Source organism: Thunnus maccoyii, chromosome 12, assembly GCF_910596095.1.
Source record: "Thunnus maccoyii chromosome 12, fThuMac1.1, whole genome shotgun sequence".
Lineage (NCBI taxonomy): Eukaryota > Metazoa > Chordata > Actinopteri > Scombriformes > Scombridae > Thunnus > Thunnus maccoyii.
The window spans coordinates 29,371,897-29,391,879 of record NC_056544.1 but is presented as its reverse complement, the minus strand read 5'-3'; the positions used below and the strand labels follow the sequence as shown (position 1 = coordinate 29,391,879).

The 19,983-nt window shown below is 44.0% G+C and overlaps 1 protein-coding gene across 2 annotated transcripts in view; it reads left to right on the top strand.

Moving 5' to 3' along the window:
- The first annotated feature begins 1,044 nt into the window (after positions 1-1,044).
- The window catches only part of adcy8 (adenylate cyclase 8 (brain)), a 122,123-nt gene continuing 103,184 nt past the window's right edge, over positions 1,045-19,983 (top strand). The window contains exon 1 of one of the 2 annotated variants that reach the window (XM_042428025.1): positions 1,045-3,768. In XM_042428025.1, coding sequence (XP_042283959.1) covers positions 2,860-3,768 — 909 coding nt within the window. In that variant the 5' untranslated portion in view covers positions 1,045-2,859. The remainder of the gene's footprint in view (positions 3,769-19,983) is intronic. The other variant, XM_042428026.1, reaches the window with a different exon arrangement.

The window sequence follows — 19,983 nt, the reverse complement described above, 5'->3', positions numbered from 1 at the left end:
AACCGTCACCGTTAAACAATAATGATGTTTTATGATGTGACGACGCCGTGGTTAAAGTCTGGTTAGGTTTAGTCATGAAACCCACACGGGGTTTATGTTTAGGGGGAAAGATCGTGGTTTGGGTTAAAATGATCACTTTGTTAAAGTTTAGAGAAACATGTGGTGCGGGTTAAATTTAGGTCACCTTTGTCGTCATGGCTACAATAATAACCACGGGGGTTAAGGTTAAGGGTGATGACTGTCCCGACTCACGGTTGGAAACAGGAAACAGAGTCCACTGTTGGGTTAAAGCCTCCTCCTCCTCCTCCTCCTCCTCCTCTGAATGAGGAAACATGTCCATATATATATAAACGTCATCTGAACACAGTTACTACGACCACTAGATGGCGTCTGTCACTCAAACGTAACTATATGCAGCTTTTGGGCGACTGACATTATAGACGTGTCTGAACTCTACGAGGGCTTATAGAGAATGGTTTGTTAAAGGTCGCTTAAAACATAAATATCAAACAAACGACAATATTAACATCTGGATTTTTACTTATTAGCATTTATTAGCCTAGTTACAAATGTTAATGTGATTTTAATGAGGTTTTCTTACGTCTGGAGCAGAACCTGGAAGTTCCAGTTTCACTTTGGTTCTCTGTTAACGCCGCAAAACCTCGATTTGCTGCTTGAAGCCACCGCGATCACTTCCCTTAACGTTGGTTGCCTGAACTTAACCAAACATTTAAAGGACGAGTTTTTCAACTGGTCTTAAAACAACAATGTAAGTGATGGAGGACAAAATCCACAGTCCTCTGTCTGTGCAAAACTTTATTTAAATGTGGACGTGAAGCTTATATGAGGCATCAAATTCCTTCTTTGTGTTTCCCTGTTGAGCTGCAGGTGGAAGTATAGTAACAAAAAGAGGGACTTTAACACTAAAAAGACTGTAACGTTAAAAGATATCTACTTGATTGGACTCATTTGGAGGACTGATGAAGCTTCATATTAGCTTCAGATAAACTTTTAAAGACATTGTTGCACAGAGGGAGGACTGTGGAACTGTCTTTTAGAAAATGGAATTATTTTATAAAGGTCAAACCATCCAAACAATGTCTTTCTGCTCATTTTCGGGCATCAAATATACACACATACTACAGAATTGTGCTGTAGTGCTTTTAATACTTCATCTATTGTTGCAATGGCTGTTTCATCTCATGTCTATCAGCCTATTTGTTGTCATTATTTACTTAATTTTGTGCTTTACTTCATATAATTACTTTATAGAACTGAACTGAGAGAAAGAAATGGATGAATCAAAGAGAGATGGATGGAAAAAAGGGAAATATTTGGGAATAGAAGGAGGGATGAAGGGAGAAAGAAAGATGTGGGAGAAGGGAAGAAGCGCGTGGGATGAGAAAGCCAGCAAGACGACACATACACACAAGCACACACACATACACACACACACACACACACGCAAGCACACACATACAGAGGTGACTGTGACGTCAAACCGGAGCCCAGCTGACTCGCTCGCTCCGCCGTGCCTCTCGCTGACCATCCTCGCGCTCTCTGCAAATCTGCTCCACGCGGCTGCTGCTGCTGCTGCTGCTGCACGCCCTTTTAAACACCGAGGAGGAGCAGAAGGAGACGAAGAAGAATACAAGAGGGGGGGAGAAAACCGGGAGGACTAAAAACGCGCAGAGACGCAGAAGGAGGTGGAGGAGGAAGGAAGGAGGCTCCGCTCTCATCCTCTCCTCGCGCGCAGCACCGGGACATATAGGACGTTATTTTTTTTTTAAAAATTTTTTGTAGACACTTTCCGGCTGCTTTCTCCTCAAACTGACAACCGAGTAGGACTGTGACGGTTGCTGAGTGCTGACATCGCTCCCCCGCCGCCGTTTCCCTCCTGCCAGGTGTTGCGTCCAAGCGCGAGCCCCCCTCGTGTCGATGGAGAGGCACGAGAAAGGAGGGTTGATCCGCGTTTAAGGAGCTCGCGCACTCGACATTGATCCTGTCTGCGGAGCCTCGCGACCGTCAACAAGTTCACTATTTTCAATTTTCTCTGTCTCGAGAGAAGAAGTGGATTCTATTAACGGATGATTGTTTTTTTTTTTTTTTAATTTCTTGGCCTTTTCTGTCGGCTGGTGACCTGAAGGGATTTGTCTTTTGTGGCATCTTCTATCAATCTTACAAAAAATAAAATAAAATAAAGGGGATTAATGTGCAAATTCGGGATTTTCTGCTCTGCAACGGCACGCGCAAATCGGAAGAGAATGGCAAACTAAACGGATCCAGCGGTGCCAACGACGCACGAGACAAATATTGGGTTTAATCTGACAGATCACATTTTCTACCGTCTCCAACAGCTGCTGCCCGACACCGCTTGAACCCGGGACCTCCGCCTTGTTTTTCCGCGGACCCCCGGCTCTCCGTGACGCCGCGGCACCCTGATGGTGCGGACGGTCGGCGCACGGTGGCTCGAGCTGCTGCCTGGACACACCGCCCGGTGATTTTCAACCTTTCAGCGCGGAGACACGGTGCATGGTGGTGGTGGTGATGGTGGTGATGATGATGATGATGGTACGCGGGTAATCCGGGAGATGCTTTTCCACTCGAGTCGGATTTACGTGCTGTTTCTTCAGTGGGATCGTTCGCGTGACAATGACCTCCAACCGCGCTTTACCCCGTGCCGTGCTCGCCGCAACCCGAGAGAGAAGCACGCGCCCCCGGTTCGATGCGCACGAGAGGACGTCGTCTCCCCAAAATCGTTGAGCTAACTCACCACCGGGAACGGGAGGGATTACCATTAACCGACACAACCGATAGGAGCAGAAACAATAACAGCAGCAGCACGCGGCAGCAGCGGTGATGGAGCTGTCCGAGGTCCGCTGCTCCAGCGCGAGCGAGGAGCTGTACACCATCAACAAGACCCCGAGCAGCAGCAACAACAGCAACAGCAGCGGCAGCGCGCGACCCAAACGGCTGCTGTGGCAGAACGCGGTGCGGCACATCACCGAGCAGCGGTTCATCCACGAGCAGGGCGGGGGAGGCGGAGGAGGGGTGAAGGGCATCGGGCCGGACGAGCCCTACGACCCGAGCCAGGGCGCGCGGAAGCAGTCTGCGGGGCGGACGTCGGTGGGAGACCGGCACAACAACGGCGGGACTAAAGTGTTCCCGGAGCGCGCCAGCAGCGACCTGGGCTTCCTGCAGATCGACTGCGCGCCGAGCAACTCCGACTTCTTCCTGAACTGGGGCTACACGTACCGGGGCGTCATCTTCCCCACGCTGCGGAACGCCTTCAAGTCCCGCGACCTGGAGCGGCTGTACCAGCGCTACTTTCTGGGCCAGAGGCGCAAGTCGGTGGTGGTGATGAACATCCTGGACGTGGTGACCAAGCTCACCCTGCTGGTGCTGCACCTCACCCTGGCTTCCTCACCCATGGACCCGATCAAAGGGACGCTCCTGGGCTTCTTCACGGGCATCGAAGTCGTCATTTGTGCCTTAGTGGTGGTGCGGAAGGACACCACGTCGCACAGTTACCTGCAGTACAGCGGCGTGGTCACCTGGGTGGCCATGGCCACGCAGATCCTGGCGGCCGGGCTGGGCTACGGGCTGCTGGGTGACGGGGTGGGATACGTGCTCTTCACGCTGTTCGCCACCTACAGCATGCTGCCGCTGCCGCTCACCTGGGCCATCCTGGCCGGCCTGTTCACCTCGGGGCTCCACATCCTGGTGCAGCTGCTCATCTCCCAGAATGCACAGCTGTCCACCAACCAGGTGAGCTCACACCTGTCCTCCTCATGCCGCCTCTCGTTTTTTTTCTCTCATCCCACACTCTTCTTTCTCTCTTTTCCTCCCTTTTTTTGTCCCGTTTTTATTGACATTTTCTGGATCCTCAATCCCGCGTTTTTCATACACCCCCCCCCCATCCTCCTCTCCTTTTGTTTTCCTCCTCCTGCGTCTTCCACCACTCCCCTCCCTCCTCCTCCTCCTCTTCTCCTTTATTCCTGTCCTTCTCTGTTTCCTTTCCTCTCCTCTCCACCTCCTTCTATCCCTCCCCTTCTTCTCCTTTATTGACCTCCTGCTCCATCACCCTTATCTTCCTCTCCTCTCTCCTCTCTCCTCTCTCTCTCCACCTCCCTCATCCCTTTCTGTTCATCAGTTCATCTCTCCAGAAACTTCCAGGCTTGTTTATAAACGTCTGCAGAGATTATTGATGCCTGATCAGATATTAACTGTCATAAAGTATTAGATTCATTCAGCAAACTGTCAGCAGAGAGAAAGAGAGAAGACTCGCTGCTTTTATATTTCTGTTAGACTTTATTTGATATTTGTGTTTTTGATTCTGATCATAGAAACTAAACCGGTCTGAACAGGTGTTAATCTGTTGATCCACCTGAGCAGTTTGTTGCTTCTTGTGTTTGATTTTCTGGTTTGTTAAGAGTTGGATTTTTATTTTTATACAATGAAACACTACGGTTTCTGTGTGTGTGACACCAGACCGGTCTGACTGCTGAGTGGTTTCAGCACCAGGAGCTGTCCACACACACACACACACACACACACACACACACACACACACACACACATACAAGGAAGTCCTGAAATGCGCTGCAGCTCCATATAGGATCAGCACCCCCTACTGGTGAATATTATTCTAAATAAACTCTTTCTGTCTTTCTTTCAATTCTGTTCCCTCAAAAAAGGCTTTAAAGGGTCTTAAAAAGTCTTCAACTTCATGTCTTAGGTCAAAGGTCAAATATTCTTTCTTTCCTGCTGTAGACAATAACATTAGTTGTAAATATTTTTGCTGTCAGTTGTTCTACACCTTTACCTGTGTATATATATAGACACTGTATTGCAGCCCTAATTCTGTTATTGCTCTGTTTCTCTTTAATCTGCATTAACTGATGTTTTGGCCACTAGTTTTCATTAGAAACAAGTTCTGAACACATCTTTTAAAGTCCATATGTTGAACTTGTTAGCAAACAGTTGCTTATTTCCACATCCAGCAGTTACGGAGCAACATTATCATTCATTTGGAGTCGTGTTTCTGTCCACCTGGTGAATGTAAGTCCAATATTCACTCTCTTTCAGATCTGTTTTTACTCTCTACCAACTCCTGAGGGAAATATCTGGCTCTTTAGTTGCTAAATGCTCCACTATGTTCACCAGCTAGTCTACAGCTAACTGTGTCTGTTTGCCGTTTGGTGCTGAGCAGGTAGTGAACAGCGGCTTTTTACAGCTTTTTCTCTGAAAACAACGCTATGAGAGACACTGAGAGTGAACCAGAACAGTAAAGTTGCAGTCGGACAGATAAACAATGAGCTGAAACTCACTATAAAGCTCCGTAAAGCCGAGAGGAGCTGCAGAGTCACTGATAATTCTCTGTAGGTTCATCACTATGACCAACACATTACACACTGACAGATCATGGGTGTTTAAAAAATTACAATACCAGTACCCTTAAAATGATACTGATACCAATAGAGTACTTCATTCTATACCTTTTTGAAGTATCATCACTGCAGACTGTTCAGGTTGTAGCTGCTGTGATAGTGAGCCAATCAGACGTTGCATTAAACTGAAGAACGCTTGTGGTGATTGGCTGCGAGCTAAACCATACAAATAGTCATATTTATCTAGATCTGCATGCAAAAAGGATCAAATGTAGGTATCATGTGACTGGAGAGGTTTCAGTACTACTTGGTTATTTCAATCAATACTTTTAAAAAGTATTGAGTACTGATACCCAGCCCTGCTGTCAGTTCATTATTATTATAAAAATATAGATTATAGCTGCTTTATGGAGGGAAACAATAATGAAACTGAACTATTCCTGATTTTCCAGGCATTCCTTTCCTGGAATATTTGCTTTAGAGGGAAGTTAGTCTGTAGTCTGCAGCCTTTTACAAGGAAAGATTTACTGCTCTGGTTGATTTACGGAGGCAGAAGGAGAACTTTTGAACTCGTATTCAGGAGTTTTTATGGACACAGAGAGTTTTGTTTTACTGTTCGTTCAACGAGGGTTCTGTAGTTTGTAGTGGTGGAAGTGAAGCTGTGAAAAGAAGAAGAAGTCGATCACATGATTCTCTTACAGCCACAAATCATTTAAAGTACTCGATTAAAAGATTCTTCAGTTTTCTGATGGTCTGTTGAACTCTGTCAGTTTTAACTTTGAACTAATAGTGTCTCCTAATTGTTTGCCGTCATGACTAAAAAGCTTTTTGAGAAGATCCCAAAACCTCCAGGTTAACATCATAATTATCTACCAGTCAAAGGCTGATTCATAGTTTTCCTCTGTTGGTTTTAATGGAAGCTGATGATCTGAATGTTGACACACACACACACACACACACACACACACACACACAGAGACGTTGTTGACCTGCAGGCTTGAAAGTCGTCATTCACACTTTACATGTTTGTTATCAGCAGGTGAGAAATCACAGTTTAACATGTCAAAGCAGTTTTAAGAGAACATTTTTTAAAAAGCTGCAGCAGAGACGGTGTGATTCTGATGTGAACCTGAAGTGGATCGCTCATTATTTGATGTTTATCTCTGGTGAGTGAGAGATAAAAACCTCAGCGAGAGAGAGAGACTCACTTTTGCTTTTTATTCAGCTTTTTACTTTCTCAAGATGAGAGTCAAATGTTCTCAAGAGCAGCGTCAGAATCAAACTCTTCACATCAGCGGTTACGGCTGAAACATCCTCCGTCAGTTTGTTTGTTTCTGGATATTTTTTTCCATTTTTCTCTCGAGTGAATCAAGATAATGTTTTGAAAGGATTATAAATCTTCTGCATCCTGATGATACTTTATATGCAGGTTTGTGTCGTAGTGTTAAAGAAGGTGGTGTGTTTACAGGACAATGTATAACACAGTGAAAACAATGAAATATAAACTGGAAAAACTTGATATAAACTCAACAAAAACCCAACATGAGTCACATGCAACAAATCCTTCCTCATGGAAACTTTGACGCTCACTTTTAACAAAATGATTTAGTGCCAAAATACCAAAATATTCTCTGGTTCAAACTTCTGAAATGTGAAGATTTGTAGTTTTTCTTCAACATAATAAAACAGTCAATTAAACATCTTTAGGTTCTGGTTCTGGTCGGACAAAACAAGCACATTGAAGGCATCGCCGTGGACGCGGGGAAATTGTACATGACATTTATCCACTATTATATCAAATAAAGACCAGACAATTAATCAATTAATTAAGAAAAAGATTGTCAGATTAATTAATAATGATGTCAGTCAGCACGTTTCCAGATGAGATCCTTGTTTTCTTTCTGCACAGCGTAAAGCACATGAACGCACCACCAGGAAGGATTCACAGATCACTATTGTAACTAATTAATTAATTGATTAATTAAACCAACGGGACCCTGGAAAGCAGGAAAAACTCACTCACAAGGATAGTATAAGTTGTAAGCACATAGTATTTAGTGTAACGACCCCTTTAGGAAACACTTTAAATGGACAAACGATTAATCAATAATGAAAATAACTGTTAGTTGCCACATCGTTGATTGTTCTGAGACTAATGAGTCTCGTATGTTCAGTATGCTGGAGCTGCAACAAGTCAATGATTCATTGATTAGTCGACAGAAAACTAATCAGCGATTATTTTGATAATCAAATAATGATTTTAGTCATTTTTTATGCAAAAATACTAAACATTTACTGGTTGCAGCTCCTTAGATGTGATTATTTAATACTTTTCTGCTTCATACATGATGGTAAAGAGATTTTTTATTGTTTGTTTGGGCTCTAAACTGCATTTTTCACTATTTTCTGGCATTTTATAGACAAACAATCAAGAAAATAATCGTCAGATAAATCTATAATGTAAATAATGGTTAGTTGCAGCCTTACAGTCTACATATTTAAAGATGTGCACATTTTATTTTATCGAGCAACATTTTAAACAGACTGAATCTCACGGCGTGCGACGCTGCTCACACAGAATATTTGAGTCATGACATATTTCCAGTGTGTTTGTTGACACAACTCCGAGTCATGCAAGCTCAGACATGCAAGAAACTCCCCAAAATATTCCCATGCTGCAGCCTACAAGCTGTGAAAAGACACTGTGAGCGTGCTCGGTGCGACTCATCCCGCTCTCATCTGAGTCTCTTGTCCTTCTGTCGGCGTCACGCCAAATCACATCACGCTCTTCCACTCTGTAGTCTCTGGCTGAGGCGGCTGACCCTCCGCGTGGCCCGTATAGATGACTGTAAGATGTGATGCGGCTGACTGTAACGCTGCGCTGCGTCGGCTCTTGTTGTGTAGCTCAGGGGGGATTTCCCAGCTTCCCCCTCGTGTGGTTCAGCTGTGACGCTCCGCTCGCAGCGCCGGCGACCCGGTGAGCCTCTGAGAGGAAAGGTCGAGCGCTTTTAAACAGGCTGCTGTTAGCTGGACTGAGGAGGCTGACACTCTGCTTTATGATGGTTGATTGTAAAGAAAACCCAGAGCTGAGCTATATATCAATATTATATCAATATCCTGATATGAGACTAGATACCAGGTCCGTTTCACAAAGCAGGTTCAGTGAAAACTCAGAGTCCGTTAACCCTGAAATGAAGGAAACTCTGAGTTTTCCGTTTCAAACAGAGAGGTAACTCAAACCAGAGAAAGAGGGATAACTCGAGCCTGTTTCAGAGAGAGAGGTAACTTCAGCTCTCGGTCAGTTACCGTAGTAACAGACTCTATCAACCTAACCTGGTCAGGACCAGGTTTTTCTCAATGAACCTGGAGTTTCTCTCTGTCTGAGCATTTCCAGACAATAATCAGCTGCTCTGCCTCCGTTAGAGGTGGCGGTGCTGCTGGCTGAGTAGAAGTCTGTGTTAGTTTAAATAGGCTTCATTATTTAACAGAACGTGATGTAGATGAGAAGACATTTATGTGTGTGAAACCAGCGTTATGTTGGGGATAAAACAACTGCACAGTCAAACAGCCACTTAATATTTACTTTACAATGTAAAACATGATCAAAATGAGGTTCCCCCATGAGATTAATCAATGTTTTTATATTTCATCCTAAACTGCTGCCAAGTGCGCTTCTCCCCGCGGGATTGCACCTAAATGAAATAAATTAATAGGCGACCCCTGTAATATTATTGTGATTACAAAGGACTACATTTAAACTTACGCATTGACCCGAGCAGTGATGTTCTCCCATGCCGTCTCCCTCTATTTTGCAGCTGCAGCCGTGTTGCACTTCTTTCTGAAAATGTGTTCAAACTCACCGTATGAGCGCGTTAAGATTTCTAGTTCTAGTGGGGCAAAAAACGCAGCCCTCCTCTTCCCCGTCGCCATGGTGACTCGTCGAATCGGGGGCTTTTTTTTTACATTTTTTATTTTATTTTTATTTTGTTCTATTTTTATCTCTCTCTGGTTTTATTTGCATCGTAAAGCAGCTTGTAACTCTGGTTTTGAAAGGCGCTTTATAAATAAAGTTTATTTTATTTACCAAATGATTCAAATAATGTGTTGGTTGATATTAACATCACCTAAAAGCAGAATCCTGTCAATCAGGAGAACTCTTGTAAAGAAGCTGGATCTGGTTTGGTGGTCTACAGACTAAAGGGAGAGAGAGTAAAGGGGTTTTACAGGGGTGCGACTAAACGCTGTGATACTCAAAGGAGGAAGAACCACCTCAGGAAGTTGGAGAGCGTTCATGTTTCTCTATGAAGACGACTGCTAGACCTCCTCGGCGCCCCGATGGCCTCGGCCAGTGATGAACCTCCTTCATTAACGTATGAAAGCAGTCCAACAGAATAAATTCACGACACATGAAAGACTTATTTGAGAGGGATCTTGTGTTTTTTGATTGGAACTGCTTGAGTCCATTAATTAGCTTCCAGCGGCGCCGGGCGTCGTGTGATAAGTCTCAGCTCGTGTCATCATTATTATTATTATACGTCTAAGCTGTGTGTGAAACTCTGTGGGTGGGAGGGATTATTTTAGCTTTAGCGTGTTAGTATTAGACGACCTGAAAACGAGAAGATCAGCGCTTTACATGTTCTGTCTTAATTCTGCTGCAATGACATGTGAGCGGCGTCGTGGGCGGATGCGTTGCAGCTGGATGGATGCGGTGGCGGCGGCGGTGGAGGGAGGATTAGGGGCGGCTCATACTGCACTCCTGGCTCACTGTGAAATTAAACGTCCTGGACTCAAGCGGTGCTAATCTGCTCTTATTAATTGTGTTTGCTAAAGGATGTGGTGAACATATATATATGTACGTACAGAGAGGAGACAGAGAGACTGATGGGAAGTAATAGAACCGTCATCATCATCATCATCATCATCATCATCGCTCCACACAGATCTGATGTTTTCAGCTCTTCAGTGGAAGCCTGAGTGATGTTCAAGTGCTTCATTTATTCACTTGGAGCCCCTTTCAGGCTGGATTTATATGTGTAGAGGAGGTGTGGTGATTACAACATCACCTGCTGGTCTGTGGTTTTAATCCAGTATGAGGTCCAGTAATAATTACAGCTGCACTGAGAGACTGTTTTTCAGTCATTTAAATCCAGTCCAGAGTGATGCTCTTGTGTTTTAAAGTGGATCCTTGAGGTTTTTCCTTCTACTACAAAGAAAGTTTTGCTAATCTGACAGATGGAAACATGCTAATGTCGACATATCGGCCTGTTTGGGAGCCGATATGATGACAGAAAAAAGAAAAAACATCAGGAAATCAAAGCTCCGTAATGGTCAGCTGTACTGGTATTCTCATGTGTTTACATTTGATATGTTTACACCATTAAAAGTCTGCTGAATCAGCTGTTAGCAGTGTAATCATGGATGTACAGACAACTATCACTGGATGACTTTGATACTGAAGAAAACTTCTTCTCAGGCAGGTTCTGCAGCCTCTGGAGCCCCTAAAGTCCCAAAAGGTGATTCAAAAAAAAGTCTCTTATACTTAACAGCAATTTAAAATGTGTTTAGAAACTGTTACTCAGGCAAATGACTAAATTCAATGAGAGCTGACGTAGCTCAGAGAATCCTAATTGCTCAGGTAGTTAAAGAGGACATAACATGCACACATCCAACTGGAATATCCTTGCATGAAGACAAAGAAAAAACAATAAAGAGATGATAGAAAGACAACGTTTACATAAAAGCAAGTCTGTAAAAATGGGTTTTAAGAAGTGATTTAAAAGAAGTCACTGATTCTGCAGAGCCTTATTTCCTCAGGCAGGTCGATCCAAAGTCGAGGGGCCCTGATGGAAAAAGCACGGTCGACTTTGGAGCAGCCAGAAGGGCCCCGCCTGGCTCGTACGGGGGTCAGCATATCTGTTATGTAGCGTGGAGCTTCAGACCCAGACAGAGTAAAATCTTAAAATCAATTCTAAAAACGAACAAGGAGCCAATGGAGAGAAGCCAGAATCAGGGTGATGTGATGATGTCTGTTAAAACCAGTAAGAAGCCGAGCTGCTGCTGCTGCGTTCTGGACCAGTTGGATGGATTTTTGTGTTATACTGGAAAGGAGGGAGCTGCAGTAATCTAGTCTAGAGAAAATGAAAGCGTGGATGATTTTTTTCAAGGTCGGAACGGCGGAGCATCGGTTTAATTCTGGAGACGGTTCTGATTTGGAGGAAGCAGGACCGGACTGAACTCTGATAATGTTTGGTTTGAAACCTGATTAGATTATCTCGTGGGAACAAGTTAACATCTGTACAGTAAAGGTCTGATAGGACCACGGGGGTAAGTTACATTTATAGCTTTTAATAGTTTGTTGATTTCTCAAGTATGTTAGAAACACGACGGCGTTCATCGCTTTACTTGAATAGTCTATTTGCTGTGTTGTTATCATGGTTTTTACGGAAAAATACCACCTTTTTGGACTTTAGGGGCTCCGTAAGCGTGGATGAGCGTGGCAGCCTCTTCTTTCTGATTTCTAAGATTTATGGAAGTTTACTGACTCGACTCAGAGAAGGATTTTTGCCTCATCTTCGCCTCTCCGGCGCCCCCCCCCCCCCCCCCCCCCCCCCCCCAGGGAGGTCTCGTTTGACTCCAGATAGACCTGATTCTGGTTTTCCAGTAGCTGCTGTATTGATGGATGTCTCTCTGCAGAAGACAAATAGCAGATCAGGTTGTTCTGGGTGAATGTCCGTCCTCTCCTCCTCCTGTAACGTCTGCTTCCATCGCAGTTTGAAACATTTTATTTTTATCCTCAGACACACAAACTTCTGCACCTCAGCCGAGCGTTAAAACTTAATGCAATATTGAGATTATATTTCACATTTTCTCACTCAGGTTTCTTTTTTTTTTTTTTTTTATGCACATAAAAACAAGTGGATGGAAACCCATTTACAGGACAGGAAAAGTGCTAAAACTCTTCAACACATAAGAAGCATCGAGCATGAAAAAGACATTAAACAAGGCTGCGTTCTGTCTTATTTAAAGGAGCAGTCTGTCTCCTTTCAGCTACTCAGACACAGTTATTTCTTATTTATTCCACTTCCTTTCATACCTTTCATTGACTACATTGTGAAACAGTTTTTTTCCTCCAGAGATGATTCTTTTCCAACCTTTCGCTGTCAATACAGGCTGTAAATACTGCCCTCTTCTAATGTTACACAACCCCCTAAATGCCCCTGTGTTGTATCATTTAAGACCTGTTTCCAGACTCCTCTCCTCTCCCTCCCTCGCCTCCCTCGCCTCCCAGGCCTCTGAGCCTGATTCTTCCTGTCAGACTCAGAATAGCCTCCATCGATCCCGGCTCCGTCTCTTTAGAGCCTCCTCTGGGCTCCTGTTGGCCCCACATCATCCTTTGTCTCCGGCTCTCTCCGCTGAAGGCTTCGGTATTGACCGTCGCATTTCCTTTAAAACCTTCACACCAATACGATCACACCCCATCTTCTCGCTCTCTAAACAATAAGCTCATATTGACCCGGCGCCTGTCTTTTTTTTTTTCTCCCCTCCTCCTGAAAAGACTCCTGATTCTGGTCTTCCAGTGGCGGCTGCTGCTGTATTGATGGCCTTGACGTCTTTCTGCAGAAGTCATTTAGCCTTTTTACTCTCTGTTAGATGAACAGAAGCATCAGTAAATAGCAGATTAGGTTGTTCTGGGAAGAGGACGAGTGTGTGTGTGTGTGTGTGATAATGTGTGTGTTTTGGTGTTACGGGAATGTTCCCATGAAGCTGAAAGCATTATAAAAAAAAAAACAGTCAATAGCATCTTCCCGCTGTATTCCCTCCCTCCGTTCACACACACACACACACACACACACACAGCGAGAGCTTCGTACCCGGCGATTAGCCGTTCTCCAATCTCGCCGCTGCTTCCTCTTTCAAGGTCAAACTCGGCTTACCTGGAGCGCCGGCTGCACCGAGGAGATAGAGGAGGAGGAGGAGAGGTGGGTGGGGGGGGAGGAGAGAGGAAGAAAAGAAGGGCAAGTGTGTGTTTCATAAAGAGACATGTGAGCGTTTTCAATCTCTTGCCTTTAGCGAACCTCCGGAAAACGTTTTTAAAACACTGCTTCTGTCGCTGCCAGCCAATCACAATCAAACCCGTTTTTTTTTTTTAATATCTTTTCACAGCTTTCAGCTTTCATTTACATTTTATGTCAGATCAGCTTCTCTGTGACTGATTCTTTAAAAGCAGAGCCGTCGGCTGATCACGACACGTTTCGCTGGTTAATTGATCAAATTTTCTAAAATTTGTAACCAAAAAAAAAAACCGAAACAGTGCGCCACATTAAAGTGCACCGCAGATGTTTCTGGGATAATTCTCACACGCAGTAAGCGCATGATTCGTGTGTGTGTGTGTGTGTGTGTGTGTGTGTTGGCTCGATGATTGAGGTGGTTTTTCATCTGCTGCGTGTGGAGGCTCATGTGAAGGACGCAGACTGGTCGCCAGAATAAAACGTTGGCGTTGAACGTTTCTGCAAACCACAGAAACATCTGGAAAGTGACGTATTTCACTATAGAGATCTATATGAGCTGATCTTTCCTATATATGAGGAGGAGGAGGAGCAGGAGGATGGTTAGTAAGTTTCTTGGCAGCAGAGAACACGGTTCGAGTCCACCTCGAAACCAATGTCCGCTTCCTGTTTCAACCGACAAAAGCGGGTGTTTTTAGCGAGACGTCAGGACATTTGCAGCCGTTTTTCTAGAGAGAATCCGACTTTTTTTTAGTGAGACATCGACTGTTTCTATTTTATTTTTATTTTAACCTAAATCATGATCTTTCCCCTAACCCTAACCAAGTGGTCTTTGTGCCTAAACCTAACCAGACCTGAACCACAGCGTCGTCACACCATAAAACATCATTATTCAACAGGTAGAAATGTTAATATGATACATATTTCACATGTTGAAACGTAGATATTCAACGTTTCTGTGGTTTGCAGAAACGTTTAATGTCAACGTTTTGTTCTGGCAACTGGGTTGAAGGATCACTTAAGACAAAAAATGTCTTCATGTGTCATTTGTTCAGAGAGTTGATATGACAGATTTGTTTGCATCCTATCAACAGTCAATGTCGGCTTCTTTTAATTACTACGTCTGTGCTTCATCATCTCACTCCTGTAACACCGTCACACTCACGACGGATAGTTTTTAAAAAATGATGCAGAGATATCGTCTTTTTTTATTCCACACGTTCTTCTTCCTCGTCCAAACCCGCCGCCTTCATTACCCACAATGCAACTTGACTCGATTCACTCAACTGTACAGATTATACACCGTATATAAAGATGGACGACGCGTCTCCACTTCCTGATTTGTTTGTTTCAGTGTAAAAACCGTCGTAATGATTCTTGTTTATGGGGGATCTCTGTTTAAAAAAGGGGGGGGCTTCTGATTGGCTGCTATTTTTGGGTGCTGACACAGTTTCTGTTATCTGAAGTCATCGTGACCTTTAAAGTCTGGTTGTCATTCAGACGACGGCTCGACTCGCTGTCGTCTCTCTGTAGACGTTTCCTCTGGACTGACTCAGCTCCATGGAAAAAAAAAAAAAAAAATCATTTCTGAGGGAGGATGGCGACGCGGAGGGACGAATCAGTGACTCTATCCTTTATCTCCTCCCTCACCTCTCTTTCACCCCCCCTCCCTCCTCTTCCTCCTCCTCCTCCTCCTCCTCCTCCTCCTGCTGCTCCTCCATCTCGCCGGTTTCATGCGGTTGATCTCGGACAATCTCACTGTTACCAGACACTGCACTCAGCCGCTTTTAATATTTAATGAAGGATCAGGGCCATCAGTCGCAGCTTTCTGAGCGTCTAATGGCAGAGTTTTCCAGTGACATTTTCACTCCGTGACCTCTCAGGCGTTTCCAAAAATTGCCTGTCGCAAAAAAAAAGGCTTTTACCGTCCTTCATTCTTATTCCTTTTCTGTCGTGAATGAACCCCGAACTCAGAGCAGGAAATAAACACTTTTCATTATAATTTAATCATCCAAAGAATTCTTATTTCACTGAAGGAAAGAATGATTAATTGTCTAAATATGAACGAAGGATCTAAGAGACACTGAGCTGCATTTAAAGTGATTTCTAGTCTGTTGTCTTAAACTTTAAACAAGCTGCTTCTGTTTGCAGAGTTTAAACTGTTATTTTCTTCATGCAGAGTCCAACAAATCTGCAACAGACTATTTAATGAGTAACAACCAAACACTAATAGCAGGATATCAGGAGACTCTGGTGATTATGGTGATAATACTGTGAGATTTTATCTACGATAATCGTAGCGAGAAAACGTGATACTGGCACATCCCTGCAGATGAAATGAGCAGATACCTGGATGTGTCGTTCATGTGACTCCAGAAGGACACATCTGCATCTCATCAGAACAAATCCTGCAGTTTTTTTTAAAGAATAAAATCAACCTGAACTTGATCTAAATCTAAAAAGTTCATCAGGTTGAGTTTTGAGTTCTGTTCATCTATAAATTCAGACTCTCGTCCTGCTTCAGATGGACCAGAGAGGAAACTGAGACGGGATGGGAAGAGGAGGACGAGGAAGAGGGAGTCATACCACCGTAAAGACGGCTGGCAGAGTGTGATTTAAGTGCAGGGTGTGAAGGGGGGAGGAAGAGGGGAGGAAGAGGGGAGGAGGTGTGAATGAGGGGGAGGAGGCTTTAATTGAGCCGGCAGTTAATTGCTCTGTTGGCGACTGAAAGCTCGTCTCCCCCAAAAGCCCTCAGAGCCTGAATACTGCTGCTGACACAAGAGGAGAGGAGGAGAGGAGGAGAGGAGAGGAGAGGAGGAGAGGAGAGGAGAGGAGGAGAGGAGGAGAGGAGAGGGAAGGAGGACAGGAGAGGAGGAGGAGGAGAGGAGGAGGAGAGGAGGAGGAGGAGAGGAGAGGAGGAGAGGAGAGGAGAGGAGGAGAGGAGAGGAGAGGAGAGGAGGAGAGGAGAGGAGAGGAGGAGAGGAGAGGAGAGGAGAGAGGAGGAGAGGGGAGGAGAGGAGAGGAGGAGAGGAGGAGAGGGTAGGAGAGGAAAGAGGAGAGGAGAGAGGAGGAGAGGAGGAGAGGGGAGGAGGAGAGGAGGAGAGAGGAGAGGAGGAGAGGAGAGGAGAGGAGGAGAGGAGAGGAGAGGAGGAGAGGAGAGAAGAGGAGAGGAGAGGAGAGGGGAGGAGAGGAGAGGAAAGAGGAGGAGAGGAGAGGAGCAGAGGAAAGGAGGAGAGAGGAGAGGAGAGAGGAGAGAAGAAGAGAGGAGAAGAGGAGGAGAGAGGAGAGAAGAAGAGAGGAGAAGAGGAGGAGAGAGGAGAGGGGAGGAGAGGAGAGGAAAGAGGAGGAGAGGAGAGGAGCAGAGGAAAGGAGGAGAGGAGAGGAGCAGAGGAGAGGAGGAGAGAGGAGAGGAGAGAGGAGAGAAGAAGAGAGGAGAAGAGGAGGAGAGAGGAGAGAGGAGAAGAGGAGGAGGAGGAGGAGAGATTTCTAAATATGATTTCATAGACTATTAACCGTTTAATACATATTTATTTGTTTCAGTTGCCTGATAAATGAACCAACCAGCCAATCAGAGTTCACTTGTTATCATTGACGATGCTTATACTATATTATATTATATTATATTATATTATATTATATTATATTATATTATATTATACATATATATTATACACCAGACTGTCCTGCTTGTTGTTAATCTTAATGGTTGACTGTTAGTTCGTCTGTCTGCTGTATTGAGATGTTTTAATAGTAGTTTAATTTCACAACATTGACAAACGATGCTGCAGCTTCGAGTAAACACTATGAAACACTGTCATTAACTTCCACCTGTGGATTTAACTGAGGTGGATGTGAAGAGTCTTTTAACTGAGAACTGATACCACGGGCCAGATTTAAAAACTACAATATAAAATTAGAAAAAAATGTCTCGCAAAAACAGCATTTATCCAGTCCGAGCCCAAACAGGCGGGTCTATCTGTGCACCTGCACCGCTGCTCCGGGTCGTAATTACAGCTCAGCATCAGATGTAACTATATGTTGTTTTAGTTACGACGTGTTGTGTTGTGTTTCACGGGAGGACACTTCACTATCTTTAACGGATCTTTCAATTTAATCAGGGCTGCAACAAATGATCATTATCAATTAATCTGATTTTTATTTTCTGGATTAATCAGTTAGTTGTTTGGTGCGTCAGTCCTCAAATGTCTTGTTTTGTCCCAAACAACCCAAATATATTCAGTTTATTATCATAGAGACTAAAGAAACAGAAAAAACTCACATGAGAAGCAGGAATCAGAGGATTTGGACATTTTTTTTCTTAAAAATTGACCCCAAACGATTGATTGATCATCAAAATATTTGGTGATTCATTCAATACTTCGACTATTTGTTGAAGCTCTGAGTTTAATGCATTTGTTGGGACACAGTTAGACAGTTTTAAAGTTTGAGAGGCCTCAGCGTCTGGCAGTGTTTTTATGTCGCTGCGTATCGATCAACGACACACGGCGCCGGCGTTTTTTAAGTCTCTCAGGTCTGTTTTAAAAAAAGCGTGATTTAATATCCGGCTCAGCGCCATCACAAACTCCACAGAGGAGCTGTTTGGCCTCGGCCGACGTTCGTCACCGTGTTTATTCCTCCGACCTCGTCCTCCAAACGCTGAGACCAAATGAAACGGTCTGTCTGGGAGAAATACAGCCTCGGAGTCTGTTGTCTCTAAAACCATAAAATAGAAAAAGCTGCCTCTGCCTGGTAGCGGCTCATTTCCTCCTCTCTCTCCTCTCTCTCTCCTCTCTCTCTCCTCTCTCTCTCCTCTCTCCTCTCCGCTCTGGGCTGTTAAACCTTTTTGTGGAGTTTTAATGCCAGTAGAGTATCCTAACAACCTGATAAATCACACCTAGTATACTTTCATTACACTGAAAAACTACTTTCATGACATATCGAAGCTATTCTCCACTTGATATTTCTTTTTTTTTTCGTCTTTTAGCCAAAGTTTATTCCTCTGCTGTCTCTGAATAAACGTCAGTGTCGTCAGCAGCAGCGGCGACGGCAGCGACCGACCTCTAAAGTTACCTGCAAGTCATTCAGTTTTTCTTGCCAAACGCTGACTCAGCACTCCTCCTCCTCCTCCTCCTCCTCCTCCTCCTCCTCCTCCTCCTCTATTATCAGCCAGACCATTCATCTCAATGAAAGCGTCTCTCTGTGTCCCTTCCACTGAACTGCTGACAAACCTTATTACTGGTTATTGTATTTTGGCTGCTGGTGAGTATAAAAAAAAAAAAAAAAAAAGACTGAAACGCTCCGATACGACCTCTCGGGGGTATATATTCGACAGACCGTTGACATCATGCGTGCGGCGCGGCGCGTCAGCAAAATGTTGCTTCGTCAGCGTCGTCGTGACGCATTTCTGCTGCACGGTGGAAAGAAGAGCTGCTCTGATTCAACTGTACAAATTAAACATCACATCTGGAGTAAACAAGACTTCATCTAGCAGGTTATGAGAACATAAAACAGCCAGAAATGGTTCTTTAAGTGCTGCATGTTAGCACAGAGAGAGAAAACTTATTAAAACCCTGAAAATATGTTTATTTACTACACATATTTAGCAGCAAATGTGTTTTTTAAGACACATAATACCACCTATAACTTGTCTTTTCAGGTCACGGTCCAAACATCGACCGACTCAGCATCTATTCAGTAGATTTCTGTGCATCCAGTGGATTCAAACGGCCTCCTCACTAAATAAAAACTCAAATAACTTAGTACAACTGAGGCTGGAAGCTCAATAAATTAGAAGTGTTGCAGCAAAAGAGACGTTAGGGCTCAAAAACAACATGTAAACAGGTCTGATGCAGAGAAACAGCTGCATAAAACGTTTTCTTCTTCTTCTTCTTTATATTTTGTGTCAGTGAAAGCGAGCTGAATGTCACTTTAGTTCAGCTTGTTGTTGGAGCAAACGTGACCCACAAACTTCACAGTGAAGCTGGATGTCGTAGCGTCGATACGGACCACGAAACAGGAAATGAAAACGTTGGTCAGGAATTTTTATTTTTTCTGACTAAGTTGGCTTTAACCCACCAGCTGGTAACCACTGTGTGTGAGTCACTAAATGTTCACTGTCAACATATTTAATTTGTTTTCCTGCAATATTCACTCACATCTACTGTTCACTATTCACTATTACACTGTTTAGAGATTATTAGCCTTGTTTAAATACTGAAAAAACCGAGAAATGTTTATCTTTTCAGCATTTAAAGGCAGATAAGGTGTGATCTTAAAATAATTTCTTCTTCTATTAATTTTAAAATGTTTAACTAATCATGTAGAGCCTCATACTCGCTGCCTGTGCATGAAGATGTGAGAAGACTGTAGAGCTCAGAAATGTAGTTTACAGTTTACAGAAGTAAAAATCACTTGTGAAACGTGTCTTTATCACATGAATCTGACCGTCAGACGATCAGGTTTATAAATGTCGTTCGTCTGTCAGCGGTTTGAGCTGCTCTGAGATCAGATTTCCAACATGGCTGCCGTTATAAACTGCAGTGAGCTCGCTCGAATCCGATTGGAGGATATTTGACGTGTTGAGACGC